The sequence below is a fragment of the Petaurus breviceps genome, unplaced genomic scaffold (assembly GCF_028583685.1).
Source record: "Petaurus breviceps papuanus isolate PSGF00001 unplaced genomic scaffold, PetGlider_PUasm1.0 175, whole genome shotgun sequence".
NCBI lineage: Eukaryota > Metazoa > Chordata > Mammalia > Diprotodontia > Petauridae > Petaurus > Petaurus breviceps.
Genome location: NW_027185764.1, coordinates 28,956,847 through 28,972,152, shown reverse-complemented (window position 1 = coordinate 28,972,152; position 15,306 = coordinate 28,956,847). Strand labels below are relative to the sequence as shown.

Below are 15,306 nucleotides of genomic sequence, written 5' to 3'. Positions count from 1 at the left end.
GTCAGAAATTGCGGTAAAACTTTTTTTTTCGCTTTTTGGAGGTCAGTTGGGGTTAAGTGACTTGCCCAAGGTCACGCGGCTGGTTTTTGTGTTAAGTGTCTGAGGCCAGATCTGAACCCAGGTCCTCCTGACTCCAGGGCCAGTGCTCTATTCACTGTGCCACCTATCCCCAAAAAGTAACACACTTTTATGAGAAACTTCACCTATCTCCACTTCTAGGTGGCACTTAAGGACAATAGCTGTCAGTTAAGCTCTTGACCAGTTAAGTCGATTGTCTCTCACGTCAATCACAAATCACTTAACTGAAGCCTTCTTTCACCTCACTGCTTCTAACTGCCACAACTCCAACAAAGAAAATTTTCAGCAACCCTGTGGTGTTCAATCTTGTTAAGTTCCTACATTAGCTTCTTTGCCCAGGTTGTTTCAGTCATTTAAATGAGAGCTTTTAACTCTCAGATACTTGCTTTTCACTTAAAATGTTAACAGTTCCCCAAATTTCCCCTATAAAATTGGTAGCACTTTTAAAATCATTCCTCAGTCTCCAAATGTTATATGATTTTTTAATTTTTGTTTTTCCTCTTAGTCATAAAACAGTTATATGCAGATGAGTTGTTACCTATAATTCTTTACAGCTCTAAGTCTCTAACAGACCTTTATCTCCTTGGTTCCAATGAAATAGTGTTTCTTTGTGCTAATATTTCTCCATAAATATGAATGCTCTTTTTCTGCCTCTTTATAACATCAAACTATTCACATACAAGTGAGACATCATTCTATATTGTTCACAAGGAAATTTGATTCTTTATATTCATACCACAGTTCATTTTCTGTCCAAAACTGAAGTAGAATCTTAAATCTATATGTCTTCCTACACATATGTTAGGAAGGACGGAATAAGCATTTGTTGATCACCTGCTATATGCAAGGCACTCCTAAGCGCTTTACAAATGTTATTTCATTTGCTCTCATTTGATGATAGCAATATTTATTAAAACAAAGTTCTTTCTCCTTGTAGGTTTCAAAAGGCTCATCTTACATTTCTTACATTCTTTGACAAACAATGTAAATCTTTTCTTTTACATAAAAATACATCTTCTGCCCTTTTCATCACTAAACTGCCTGTGGTGTTAAAAAGGTTTGAGAGGTATAACTTCTCAGTAATTTAAGACCTTATTAATAATGCCAGCATTTCAATAAAAGAATGGTCATTTGACCATTTCTCTCTCTTACAGTAAAGACAATCATAGTGGAAGGTTCATGGCTTATATGGCCTTTTGGAAGAGGTGTGTTCCCCAGAGTGGCAATCAACTCTGATTGGTTAACAATTAATGACAGAATAAATATTACAATGACTAGCTGGATCTGAACTTTGATTACATCATTTACTTCTAAGTTAGCCCCAGCCTAGGGCAATCTATTCAAAGAATTTGAAAAAAAAATTCCACCCAAAACTGGCTGCGACACATTGGTGGGGTTTGGAGGAGAAAGTTAATCCAACTTTCAAAGACTGAAGTATTGAAATGAGGATAAGAGAAAAAGGGGGAAATCTGAATCTCCCCAAATCATTGGTTAACAATCATTTCTCTCATTGGACAGGGGCCTTAAAGGGACAATATGCCTTACAACAGTTGAGGATTTATTGAGTAAATATAATCATGAATATTGACATCTGATATAGAGATCAATACTTGTGACTTCCCACAACCTGACTGCCACTTAAATATTTGAGACAATATATTTGGCTTACTGGGTCTGACGTAGTGTGATGTATATTCTTAAATGAAATTCAGATTTTTAAAAATCCTCTTTAATACATAAAATTACATGGGTATTTCTCTTAATTGCAGATTTTTCATTTGTAAACAACTTGTGAATTAATGATTTCTTAACTCTACAGGAAAGTCTACAGGTGTCTTAACTCTATAGGAAAAGGTTCTGCCATAAAGAATCTTATGCAGTTAGGACGTGTGCTCCCCCAAAACACTACACCACCCTTCCCCCATCACACAGATCTTCCATTAATAAGCAAAATGAGATGTGACCATTGAATGCTGCAAGATGGGTCTAAAGGAGAGAGCCAAGCACATAACTGGCCCTGCAGATTTTCACAGACATTTCTTCATAATTCAATAAAACTCAGACATTTCATGATTTTTTCCCCCTTCTTGAATTCAACTTCTGCTTTTGTCTTTCTCTGTTCTTCTATTCTGGCTCTTCCCTATGATTTTGCTCATGCTTCTCCCTTTCTAAAAATTATTTTTAGGTCCCTTTTTTGGTCCCTCTGGTGACGAAGGTTGGCTTCCTGTATTCTCACTGTTTCACTCACTGATTCAGAGAAGAGGGTTTTATTGGCCCTCAAGGAGAAACCGTCGGCTTGTTCTCAAGCTTGTTTTTCTGCCACTAAGCCCTCGGTTTCCTCACTTGAAAGAAGGCTTGATTGTACTCTGTGGGGCCATTTAACATTTCATTCTCCTTTGTGGGAGGGCCAGAAGAGCCGTGGGTTCTCTTGTAACCCATCTGCCAGCAGTGAAAGACCCCGTAAGAAGCCCAAGTCACTTGAACAGCCCTCATAGTGGGTCTCAGAAACTTGTAGTGCCAAAAGGACAATTGGGAGGGACACTGGAACCTGTGGGCCTATGGGAGGTGCTAATCTGGGCAGAAGGCACCATGGGCTTGGAGAGAGGGCACATCGGCCTGTGGACTCCTCATAACCCAACCCAGCCTGGGGATGGTGGTAGTGGCAGTGGTAATCTGCTCCCAAGCCATGAAAAGGTAATGCTTTCCTAAACACTAGGAGAACTCTTTTGTGAAGCCAAAGGTCACAGCATCTTAGATCTTAAGCTGAAATGACCTTATTGATTATCTAATCCAAAGAAGCCCCTGTCTGTACATTGGCTCCTGAGTCACCACACAGCACAGGGTTCCTTCCTGCTCCTACTGCCTTTGATTTGAGCTGAAGCACCCAAAGGTGATTGGCCTACAGAAGGAGAAACAAACTTGCTTAAAATTCCCTTTAACAAGCAATGCCAAGGTGTTCTACATTGAGCAATCACTTACTTTGTTAAAAAAAAAAAACCAACAACTAAAAAGGGAAGGTTAAAACCCACAGAGCCAATTTCCCCTGATGCTTCAGTTGTCCCTGCTGACATTTGATCTTCAGACAGGAACTCCAGCTTTTGCCCTTCAGATTTATGTTCAATGCCCTATATTTTATGTTAAGCTTACTCACATCTTTAGCGACACTTATTATCAACAAATTGACAGTATCATTGACAATTACTGTGAGAATTATTGGTTCCGTGAGTCAATATGTTATAATAGAAAGGGTGCTGGTCTTGGATTCAGATCTCACCACTGATACTCACTAGTTATATGACTGAGGACGAATGACTTAACTTTTCAGAGACTTGGTTTCTTCCTCTGTAAAATGGGTATGGCAGTATCTGTACTAACTTCTTTTCAGAGTTATTGTGATGAAAGATTTTGGGAACCTTAAGGCACTATATATAAATGTGATTGATTACCATTGGTTTTCCATTTTTACATCAGATGACTCAAGCTAGTGATTTTGGGGTATCCCTAGCAACTAAGACAGATACTTGAGGAATATGCAGGTCTATTAATCCCATTTTCCAGCCTTGGTACCAGGAAATGGGCAGACGATACTTAGTCTGATGGCATCTTCTCTACCTGGTTAAGAGGTCACAGATTGTGTGCAGATATGTAACGCAAGGGAAAAGAGTTGTGACTAAATTCTAACTAACTAAACAAGATAAAGCGGGAAAGAAGGACTGTATACATCACTTAAGACCATTATAATAGCACTTATAGGAGAACTCTAAGTTTTCTTGGACAGTTCTGTTGGGTACTTGGTGCCAAATAATTCGATAGGCCTTTAGGAATACCATCTTCTTGTGTTGTTTGTCAATAGCCATTTCTATCCAGAGTAATGTCTTGGAGACTGCCTATAGGCTGCTGTTGCCACCTATATTTTAAAATGTTGATGAGGATGTTTAGATTTTTCAGACCACTTCTTATCATCAAGAGTGGGGAGGATCAGTTTCATGTTTGAATGACTTCTAAAAGGGTCAAATCTGCATTCTAACCAAATGCCAATTGATTGTTACAGCAAATGCAAACATATCTTGCGTTTATCACTGAGGTGGAATTGGTGGCCAAAATCCTGAGAAATTTAACTTGTGTTTGAATGCATGGTGTTTCTTTACTGGCAACCCGTAGTTTTAACCTAGAACAGGAAATGAAAATGAATGTTGATAGCCACTAAGTTCCTTGTGTTCAAGGTTCCATAGCTAAGGAGATACTTTTATTATTGAGTCTTTCCCCTATTCCTCTCTGCTACAGTATTAGAATTGTATCAGAAATGGAACAACTATCTCCTCAGTTGATTGGAAAATGCTTGTTCTAGTGATAAAAGCTCCTAGGAAACAGTTGAGATCCTTCTTAGCAGTAAAGAGCCAGTCTCAAGAATGGTTATTCCCCTGCCCCATTCCCCCACTACACAGGCCCAGTGAATAGAGCACTGGGCCTGGATTCAGAAAGATCTGAATTAAAATCTGACCTTCGACACTATATGACCGTGGGCAAGTCACTTCACCCCTTTTTGCCTCAGTTTACCTATCTATAAAATGAGCTGAAGAAGATAATGGCAAACCACTCCAGTATCTTTGCCAAGAAAACCCCAAATGTGGGGTCATAAAGTGTTGGACAAGACTGAAAAATGACTAAACAAGAACTGTAGACCTTGGACCTCTTAGTATCTTGACTTCTCATAAAGTCATTAGCTTCCATTTGCTCCAGTCTAATTCTGAAGGAATTATTCTCTTCAGTGAGCTTTTGAAATTCCTTTTCCATGTGGCAAATTCAACTTTTTAAGGCATTCTTCTATTCATTGGCTTTTTGGGCCTTTTTTGCCATTTGAGTTAGTTTATTTTTTAAGGTGTTATTTTCTTCAGTCAGGCTGTTGACTCTCTTTTCATGATTTTCTTGCATCATTCTCATTTCTCTTCCCAATTTTTCCTCCACTTCTCTCTCTTACTTGATTTTCAAAATCCTTCTTGAGCTCCTCCATGGCCTGTAACCAATTTGTATTTTTCTTGGAAGCTTTTGGTGCAGGAGTTCTGGCTTTGTTGTCTTCCTCCCATTCCATGCTTTGATCCTTTTTGTCCACCGAAAAGGAATCCAAAGTTGGATTGCGGTGCTTGCTTTGCTTCCTTTGCTTGCTCATGTTGCCACTCAATTACTTGACTTTTGAGCTCTTTGCCATGGTAGAACTCTGCTTCCAGAGAGGAGAGCTTTGTCCCAAATTGCTGAGGTTTTCACAGCTGCCGGAGCTATTAGTTGGGTGCCCTCTCTGCAGCCCCCACAGACTCTGGCCCACTGGCCACACACCCCAGGACCTCCACCCAAGACAGCAATCCATATCCAAGCAGGTTAAAGCAAAAGTGATTACTCTCTGAATGGTTGTTTGGTCCCCCTATGATCTGCAGGCCAGGAGCTCTGGAGGCAGCCATGCAGGGCAGCAGCTGCAGCTGTCACAACTCCATCACCTCTTGCCCCAGGGGCAGGGGCTGGACCATGCCCTTCCTTTCCAACAGAGTTGCTGACTGACCTCTTACTTGCTCTTTGGCGTTTATGGTTTGAGGAGTCTGGAAACCACCACAGCTGCTGGTGATACACCCTCTTAAAGTGTGCACCAGCCGCTGCTGGTCAGGGCTGTCCTGAGGACAAAACCACATGGCTCACAAGGACTGCACTCTGCTCCCAGCATGCTGCGATGGACCCTTCCTGTAGGCCTGCCAGGCTGCCTTCAGCAGGAGATTTGTTTCTCTCTATCACTTTGTGGGTTCTGGTAGCTCTAAAATTTGTTTAGAGTCATATTTCATAGGTATTTGAGGTGGTTGTTGGGGGAGCTCACAGAATTTCCTGCTTCTATACCACCATCTTGGTTCCACCAACATTGGACCTCTTGCTCCGTAATGTCTCTAACATGTATCTGGAAATGCCTGTGATATTTTTCTCATGACATTAGGAAATGGGTCCAGTCATTAAAACTGAGTCTTTTTTATCACTCAGTTGCTTTCAAAAGCAAGAAAAACAGTTCACCTAGACATCATGACCATGTCTTATCAACCAAGGCCTCAAGAATCATTAGGTTGTTCAGTGGGTCCATTTAAAAATGACTGGATTATAAAATGTCTGTAAATCACTCTGAGTAGTGCCTTAGAGATATAAAGTATTATAAGTTATTGTATTACTATGTAATTTAATTACATAATGATGTTATGATGCTCTTTTAGGACACAGATGCAGGTCTGCTGGGGAGATTAGAATTTAATAAAGTTAAGATACTCTGGTCCTCCATCTTCTTTGGATTAAGAGACTTATTTGGTGTCATGCAGGTAGTATGTAACAGTTGCATGCTTCCTGAATGGCACCAAGTAAGTCCCTTAATCCCTCTGGACCAGTTTCCTAGATTGTTAAAATGAGGTTATTGAACTAGATGATTTTGAAAGTCCATCTTTAAATCTATGATCCAATGATCTTCTTGTCTCAGGTCATACATAGAGCATGTTCTGTCTTTTGTTTCCAAGAGCCTAGTTACTCTGTGATTACCTAATGTGATGCTAAGTCCATTCTGTCACACACATAGCTTTAGAAACCAAGTTCTCCACTTTTCTCTGATTCACTCTTTATTCCTATTAATGTGGACCAACAGCTTCTCCAAGGTGTGAAGAGGTAATGTGTCAAGAGAGAAATGAGACAAAAATTAAGTAAGTCCTGACCACTCATGGTTCCTGAAAACTTTTCTGAAAGTGTTAACCAAATGAAATAAGAGCCTGATTCTATAACTTCACCGAGAGAGTCAGAGACTCACTTGCTTCATTCAATTCCTCTTTCACTTTCTATAGAACAAGGTAATCTTCACTTCCCAATCTGGTCTTGTCCTGTTTCAGACCAGACCTAGCCCTCTTTTGGGGGCTGGTTAATACAGGGTGGTGAGGAATGGGAATGTTTTCAGAACTCAGAGGTGCAGAGTATATGGTGTATCCTAAGTCATTTGGACCCCCAGTGGGGACCATATATCTTCTTCTGTATCTGTCAATGATCTGATGTGACAATTTGCCTCAGAGAGCCTCCCATTGCCTTGTCTACCCAGTGGGCTGTCACCTGAAATGCCCTACATCATCGTCTCAGCCTTCTGGAACATCTAGCCCCTTTTGAAGCTGGAGGCTCCCAGTTCTTCTTCTTTCCACCCAGAAATGACTTATTTACTCTGTGTAGGTTTTGTATTTATTTATCTGTATATGCATTGTTTCTACCTTCCTGAAAACTCCTTGGGGGCAGGTACAATTCCCTTTTAAAAATTTTGTACTCCAGGTGCCTAATGCAGTGCTACTCCTAAAGCCTAGTGTAATTTCTTGCCACATAGTAGGAGCTTGTTGAATTCAATTGAATTGAGAGGAACAGAGCTTAGAGTTTATAGTACTCTCTAAGTGTAACTGAAAAAAAAAGGTTCACTAAATTAGTGACTGAATATCTGAAAGAATTATTAGGGTAATTCTCCCAAGCCTAGGATGGGGGAAGAAAAGGTGCCAGTAATAGCAAGAGCCTAGACTGTATGTCTATATGAGTTTTTATGTGTATGATTGTGAAGCATGTTCATTAGGATTTCTGGGAAAACACCCAAATAAAACCTTTTGAGAACGAGATAGATTTCTGGGGAATTTGACTCATGCCAAATGTTCCTACATTCATCCAGGCATCATGATGAGTGATGAGACCAATGGGAATGAGGATGATGAGGGTTCATCTGGCCTCAGGTTTAACTCATCCCCCTACATGCAACATGCTCAGGGAGCCTTCTTCAAAACTCCCTCCTGTCTTTCTTCAGTGAGGCTGAGATCCATGATTTTCATGTGTGCACACACACATGCAATTATATATCATCTATGCATGTATATATAACATATGTAGGTTATATTACAACCTGTGACACATTCTGCATTTAAGACTTTTTTTCAGAGGCAGCTAGGTGGCGCAGTGAATAGAGTACTTGCCCTGGAGTCAGGAGGACCCGAGTTAAAATACGGTCTCAGACACTTGACACATTTACTAGCTGTATGACCTTGGGTAAGTCACTTAACCCCAATTGCCTTGCCTTCCCCCCGCCAAACAAAAAAAGACTGTTCTTTCAAGGCAGGAACTATAGAAATAGTTCAACAATAATATTAAATATGAAGGTAGCTAGTTGGCACAGTGGAGAGAGTACCAGTCCTGGAGTCAGGAAGACTCACCTTCTGGAGTTTAGATTCAGCCTCAGATACTTCCTAGCTGTGTGACCCTGGGCAAGTCACTTGACTCTGTTTGCCTCTGTTTCCTCACCTGTAAAATGAACTGGGATAAGGAAATGGCAAACTACTCCCATATCTTTGCCAAGAAAACCAGAAATGGAGTCAAGAAAAGTCAGACACAACTGAAAAATGATTGAACAATAACAATGAAGTATTGAATTTCCTTTCTGTTAATTATACTCATATACTTCAGTCCCCAGAGAAACCAGATATAGTATTTCCTGATGTTTTAACTAATTCAGTAGAATGTGTAGTTTTTATGTTACCTCCTATTTGTTTACGAAGATGATCATCAGATCATCATAATTATTGCTAGCTGAGAGTTTTTCAGTATTTTGTAAATTTTTTTTTCCTGAACCTGTTTTAGGAAGACCCTTCTATCAATGCCGGTGGCACTTTCTCCACAAGGAGCAGCCTTAGAGCACTGCCTGGGAGCTCCAGAGAGGAAGCCACTTGAGTCCGTCAGTCAGGATATGTCAGAAGCAGGATTTGACCTCAGATCTTGACTCCGTAATAACCACAACCTTTCTGTTTTACAAAGGGCTGTGTCCCCCACAGTAACCCTTCCAAGTAGGTCTCTGTGGTACATGGTCACCATTATCATCAACAGGACTGGAAGCAGATTGGGCTAATGTTTATCAATCTATTTACTAGTGTCAGACACTGAGGATACAAATACAAAAATGAAACATTTCCTGCCCTCAAGGAGCTTCCATTCTATTACTGTATTAGTATTATATATAATGTATTGTTATTATATCAGTAATTGTATTATATACACACTGTAAGTTGTATGAGTATCATATATATCACTGTATGTATTTTAGTTAGTTATAATGTTGTTGAGAAGTACTACTTGACTTCTCTTGACTTGTATCTCTTTGAGAAACACTTGACTTCTCTGAAGACGTAAATTAATAGAAAGGATACTTAATACTAACAGGTTATTTTCATAGTACCATACCTAATAGAATAGCCTGAAATGTACAATGTGCCATAGTGATCTTTCTCTTTTTTTGAGGCAATTAGGGTTAAGTGACTTGCCCAAGGTCACACAGCTAGTAAGGTCAGATTTTAACTTAGGTCTTCTTGACTTCAGGGCTGGTGCTTTATCCATGTACCACCCAGTTGCCTCTCATAATTATACATTATAGATATTCTCTTTTCTCCCCTTATTTTATAGATTTAGGGCTGGAAGGGACCTTAGAGGCCATTAAATTCAACCCCCTCATCTTAAAGATGAGAAAACAGGCACAGAGAGGTTAAATTATTTGCCCATGGTCACACAGCGAATCTGCCACAGGATCTGAACTCAAGTCTTCCTGATTCCCGCCTCAGTGCCCTTTCTACATACATCATTCTGATTCTATCATTTGACTTTCCATCATGGTATCATCTAATAAGATAAAGACTTGATATTCCCTAAAATATTTATAACACTTTTTTGTAGTATAATAGAAATGAAAACCATGCGAGGGTATGGCTGAACAAATTATGTCATATGAATGTAATGTAATACTATTGGGACATAAGAAATGATGAGTGGAATTATTTCAAAGAAACCTAGAAAGACTTGCATAAACTGATACAGAGTGAAGAAAGCAGAGCCAGAACCATGTATACAATAATAATACTGTAAAGACAAGCACCTTTGCAAGGCTTTAAGAACTTCACTTCATACAGTGAAGACCCATGATCTAGAGGAATGAAGTATACTGCCCACTTCCTGAGAGAGGGGTGAGGGAAACAAGATGCAGAACAAGATATACATTTTGGGATACAATCAATGTGGGGATTTCTTTTTCTTGACTACGTACTTTTATTATAAGGCTTTACTTTTCTCTTTTTCCAATGGGGGGGTGGTGGGAGGAGGAGAAAAAATCATGTATAAGACAAAGAAAATACCTATCTTACAGAGTAGTTGTGATATTCAAATGTGATAATTTGTACAAAATGCTTTGTAAATGCAATACTTAACGTCACTTATTATGGGAGAACTATTCTCTTTCCTTTATCCCCAACTCCTTGCCCAAAACATGCTCAATATTTACCGAGCGTTTTTAAACAAGTCCAAGCCTTTGTGTGTGAAAGGAAGAATTGGCACATTTGTTCATCCCACTCTGTAGAAATGGAAATAAACTACAGATAAGTATTTTTATGGAGAATAATATCATTACCTTTCAGGGGTGATATATCATATTGAAGGTCTCCAAACATTAAGTTTATTGATTTTTAAAAACATAACCACTCCAACGGGTAGTGAGCACAGAAGAGCTGATGCTGTGGTCGAAATTTCCCCTGAAAGTACTTAACCACTAGAGAGATTTTGTAGACATATCAATCATCCCATTTCCATTAGAGTTCTCTGTTCCTGTCACTCCCATGTGGGAACAGATAAAATTATGAAAGTAAAGAAGAAGTACCTTCTATTTCTCCTTTAAAAAAAAAAGAATCATAGCAAAGCTACCATGAAATTACTACTAAGAAAGTACTGAGGATTTAATTAAGATTTATTCTTTAGGGTACCTTTGGATTGGTCTGAGAGAGGGTCAAAATGTGTTTTATTTTCTTACTTCCATTAACAAGACACTTCAGACCTAAAGCTTGGTAATGCTAACATAGCTTTTCAGCGTTTTCCTTTTTATTTTTTTAATTAAAAAAAATCTTGCTCTGTGTGAGAAAGGTAAAAGTTTTTAATGTGCTCTAATAACTACAATAGCGTACTTAGGACTAAATTCTAAAACCTTGGCATTGCATTTATATATTTCTCTCCCAGAAGATCGACATGTGTTTTGGAGGGAGATAAATTTTGTTGGTAACGCTGGGGTGTACACCCAGTGGGTCGAAAACAGAAGATGAAACATTTTAACTCATAGCCTCTGGAAGAGGCAGAATCAGAAGTAGACCAGGTGCTGAGGTGAATGAATGTACACTGGTGAGAAAGGTGTCAGGTTGCCCTGACTTCTCCCTGTGACCTTGATCTGTTTCCTTGTGGGAGTAAAATAGATTCACAGCATGAGGCAGGGATAAAACTGAATAAAGACAAAATGCCTGTGTAAATGTTAATTAACTTTATTATGTCACTGGTGGAAGGAGGAGGAGAAATCAAATTAAATCAACAGGTGCTTACCGGGCACCTACAATGTACAAGGTGCTGAAAGCATATTATCCTTCTTTACGAATGTGGAAAACAGAAAAATAATTATCTACTTCTGCCACTCCATGAAATTTCTCTTTATATTTAGCCAAAATCTGTATCCCCTCAGCTTTTACCCATTGGTTCTAGCTCTTATCTCTAAACCCCAGCAAAACAAATCAACAGCCCTATTCCTTGACCGTTTGTCAAGTACTGGGTAAGGGCTTGCTGACCTGACCATCCCAGTGACCCTCCTCCAAGTGGGCTCCATCTTGTCAGTATTCTTTCTAAAATGTCTGAGAGATGAGTGACTTTCAGCTTTAAAAAGGAGGTGGTAATTCAGGGACAGCCTCTACTTCCCAAATTATGCTGTGTTGTGATCAGCTAACTCCCTGAATATCAAGAGCTTTGAAAGGCTGAAATTTGACATCTAGTAATCCAACCAGGGGCCATGTTTTAGAAGAGCTTTGTCAATCTAAAAAAACAAAAACAAAATTAAAAAAATCGAACCCCAACTGACTGATTTTTCCCTCTCAGACAGAAAGATTAGAGCTGTCTGTTGATCTACAGAGTAACATATGGAAATGGAAGAGCATTTAAGAGCTTCAATTCTGATCTCTGCTGTGACACTGACTGGCTTAGTTTGACACAGGCACTATTAGTACCACAGAACATTAGATTGTAAGGGCCTTGAGGTCAGGGATTTTTTTTACCTCTTTTTTCATCCTCAGCACTTAACACATGGCACATTAGAAGGTGTTTTAGTAAATATTTATTGATTATTGATGGATCATGAACCTTAGATATTGTGAAGAATAGTTAGTAGTCAAGTAATGGCTTTACATTTAGTCCTGTTTGGTAAATCTTGGCCACTTGAATATTTTCATGGCTATTTATAAAAGTCGTACAACATTTAGGGGACAGCAGTCCTCTACCCTGTATTGTCAGAAATTGTCCTGCTTTCAAATGATAGAATCTCAGAGTTGGAAGACACTTCACAGATCACCTAGCTTAATCCCCTTAGGAAAATTATTTCATCGTTGTAGTATACTCTCATATTGCTGAAAGAATCCCTAAATAAAATACTCTTTTCTAAGGGCCTGAAAAATTTGTTTTCATATATAAGGCACCATGGATAGAACACCCAGAGTCAGGAGGACCTGAGTTTAAATCATATCTCAGACATTTCCTAGTTGTATAACCCTGGGCTTAACCTCTTCTGTTTGCCTCAGTTTCCTTATCTGTAAAATGGGAATAGGGCAGCTAGGTGGCACAGTAGATATAGTGCCAGGTCTGAAGCCAGGAAGACTCATTTTCCTTAGTTCAAATCTGACCTCAAATGCTTACTAGTTGTGTGCCCTGGGCAAGTCAATTAATTAATCCTGTTTGCCTCAGTTTCCTTACCTGTCAAATGAGCTGGGGAAGGAAATGAAAAACTCCTCCAATATCTCTGCCAAGAAAACCCTGGACTGGATGGGGTCATGAAGAGTCAGACACAACTGAAAAATGACTGAAAGACAGTAAAAAATGGGGATAATAACAACACCTACATAATAGCTACATAGCACCTAGCACCACAACCAGGAAATGAAAGTTGTAAGTATTAATGAGATAATAATTGTAAAATGCTTAGCACAGTGCCTGATACATGTTAAACACTATATAAATGTTGGCTATTATAATCATATACATTCAGTTTCATGGTACTCTCTCATACTCTAGGACTGTGATTTTGACAGTATGGATACTCCTACCAATACAGACCACAATTCCTCTATGACTTGGTATGCAGTTTTCAAAACAGCTTCCATGGCCAAAAAAAAAATCATCCCCCTGCTGCCACCCTGGCAATGAGTCCCTCATTGGGAGTGTACTCTGAGGCCAGTACTCAGATACCCAACAGGCAGCCGGTACTTCAGCAGGCTCTGCTTGATGTCTTTTCAGCTTGATAGAACCTTTCAGAGCTTGGAAGTTCTGATATGGCCTTTGAGAAACCATGGTACCACCATGAGGGATCAAAGTAGGACTGAAGAGAAGGGTAGGCAAACAATGAGATAGGGGACATACCTGTATTCACATTAAGTTTCCGAAACTACAAATCAGGCTGAACGATACATAAGGATTTCTATCTCTGCCATAAGAAATGAATAGCAGGATTGATTGGATGAAGAATATCTAAACCAGGGCTTCTTAACGTGGGGCCCTTAGACCACTATTAGATCCACTAAGAGGGAGTCTGAGCACTTTGGTGGGGAAAATTACATTCTCCACCCCACCCCACCCCCCTGCAATATAATTGGTTTCCTTTGTAATCCTTTGTATTTTATTTTATGCATTTAAAAATATTATTATGAAAAGGGGTCCAAAGGCTTCACCCTACTGCCAGAGGATCCAGGACACAAAAAAGCTGAAGAATTCCTGGTCTGAGCAAACTGTGGTACATAAATGTCATAGAATATGACTGTACTACAAGTGATTCATATGAAGACTTCAGAGAAGAAGCATGAGAGGACTTACATGAACTGATGCAAAGTGAAGAATCTAAAAAACAGTACACACAATTATCACAACAATGTAAATAGGAAACAAGCAAACAAAGCCCCCCTAAGCTCAATGTTGTGTGATTATAACAACCGGGTTCTGCCCTCCAGATGAGATAAGAATGTGAATCTCTTCCCCTTCTTGGCAGGAGTTGGGGATCATGGGAGCAGAACATTGCAGATACTGTCAGACTGGGTCAACGTGTTTCTTAGCTTTGCTGTAGCACTTCTCCGTGCTCCCTCCTTCTGTTCTTTGTTCCAGGGGTGTCCCCACTCTTTGAGCAGAGAAGTTGAAAGGGGTATGAGAAATGAAAGTGATGGAAAAACAAAAGATACTGATTAAATTAAAAAAAAAAAAAGAAATGAAGAGCAAGGTCAGACTGCCACAGAGGACAGTCAAGCCTCTGTCCAGTAGCCTGGAGGGTACTCCATTCTATTTGTATCTTTAAAGTTGATAGAAGGAGCTTCAGTGGTCTGCTCTCTTTTTTCCCCAATTTTCTTAACTGTTTTGCAGAGGTATGCCGACTCTGAAGAAGAATGTCATTAATGCAGAGGTAAATTGTTTAAACCATTAAATAAGAGAAGAACATATGGAGGTCCAGGGGAAGGGAAAGCAAACAAAAAACCCACTGGATTAGGGGTCAAGAGACCTGAGTTCTGGTCCCACCTCTCAGTCTAACTAGATATGACCTTACCAAAGTTATTTGTCCTCTCTGGTTTTGACTGTCTCCTTTATAAAATAAGATTTCTGGACAAGGAAAAAACAAGGGTTCTGGGGCAGCTAGGTGGCATCATGGACCTGGAATCAGGAAGACTCATCTTCTGAGTTCAGATCTGACCTCAGTCACTTAACTGGCTGTGTGACCCTGGGCAAGTTACTTAACCCTGTTTGCCTCAATTTCCTCATCTGTAAAATGAACTGGAGAAGAAAATGGTGAACCACTCCAGTATCTTTGCCAAGAAAAACCCAAATGGGGTCAAAAAGAGTTGGACACAACTAAAAAAACCTAAACAACAAAATCTGAATGAGAAGGGCTCAGTTTTCTTCCAGTCATAAAAATCTATGATTCTCTGACCTTTGAATCTCCCCAATTTGTAATTCCAGTCAGATGTTACCCTTTGGTCATAAACATCTGAATTATTGCCTTCCCTGTTTCTTATTCTTCTACATCTCTGAATTTCCAGCTTTTGCAGAGGAATCAATATTTCAGGAGAGAGAGAGAGAGAGAGAGAGAGAGAGAGAGAGAGAGAGAGAGAG

At 39.5% G+C, this 15,306-nt stretch overlaps 1 protein-coding gene across 2 annotated transcripts in view; it reads left to right on the top strand.

Moving 5' to 3' along the window:
* Positions 1-10,135, top strand: part of PTCD2 (pentatricopeptide repeat domain 2) — a 61,111-nt gene extending 50,976 nt beyond the window's left edge. Inside the window, exons 10-11 of one of the 2 annotated variants that reach the window (XM_069084978.1) lie at positions 8,032-8,151; positions 8,740-10,135. In XM_069084978.1, coding sequence (XP_068941079.1) covers positions 8,032-8,145 — 114 coding nt within the window. In that variant the 3' untranslated portion in view covers positions 8,146-8,151; positions 8,740-10,135. The remainder of the gene's footprint in view (positions 1-8,031; positions 8,152-8,739) is intronic. The other variant, XM_069084980.1, reaches the window with a different exon arrangement.
* The last annotated feature ends 5,171 nt before the right edge of the window (positions 10,136-15,306 follow it).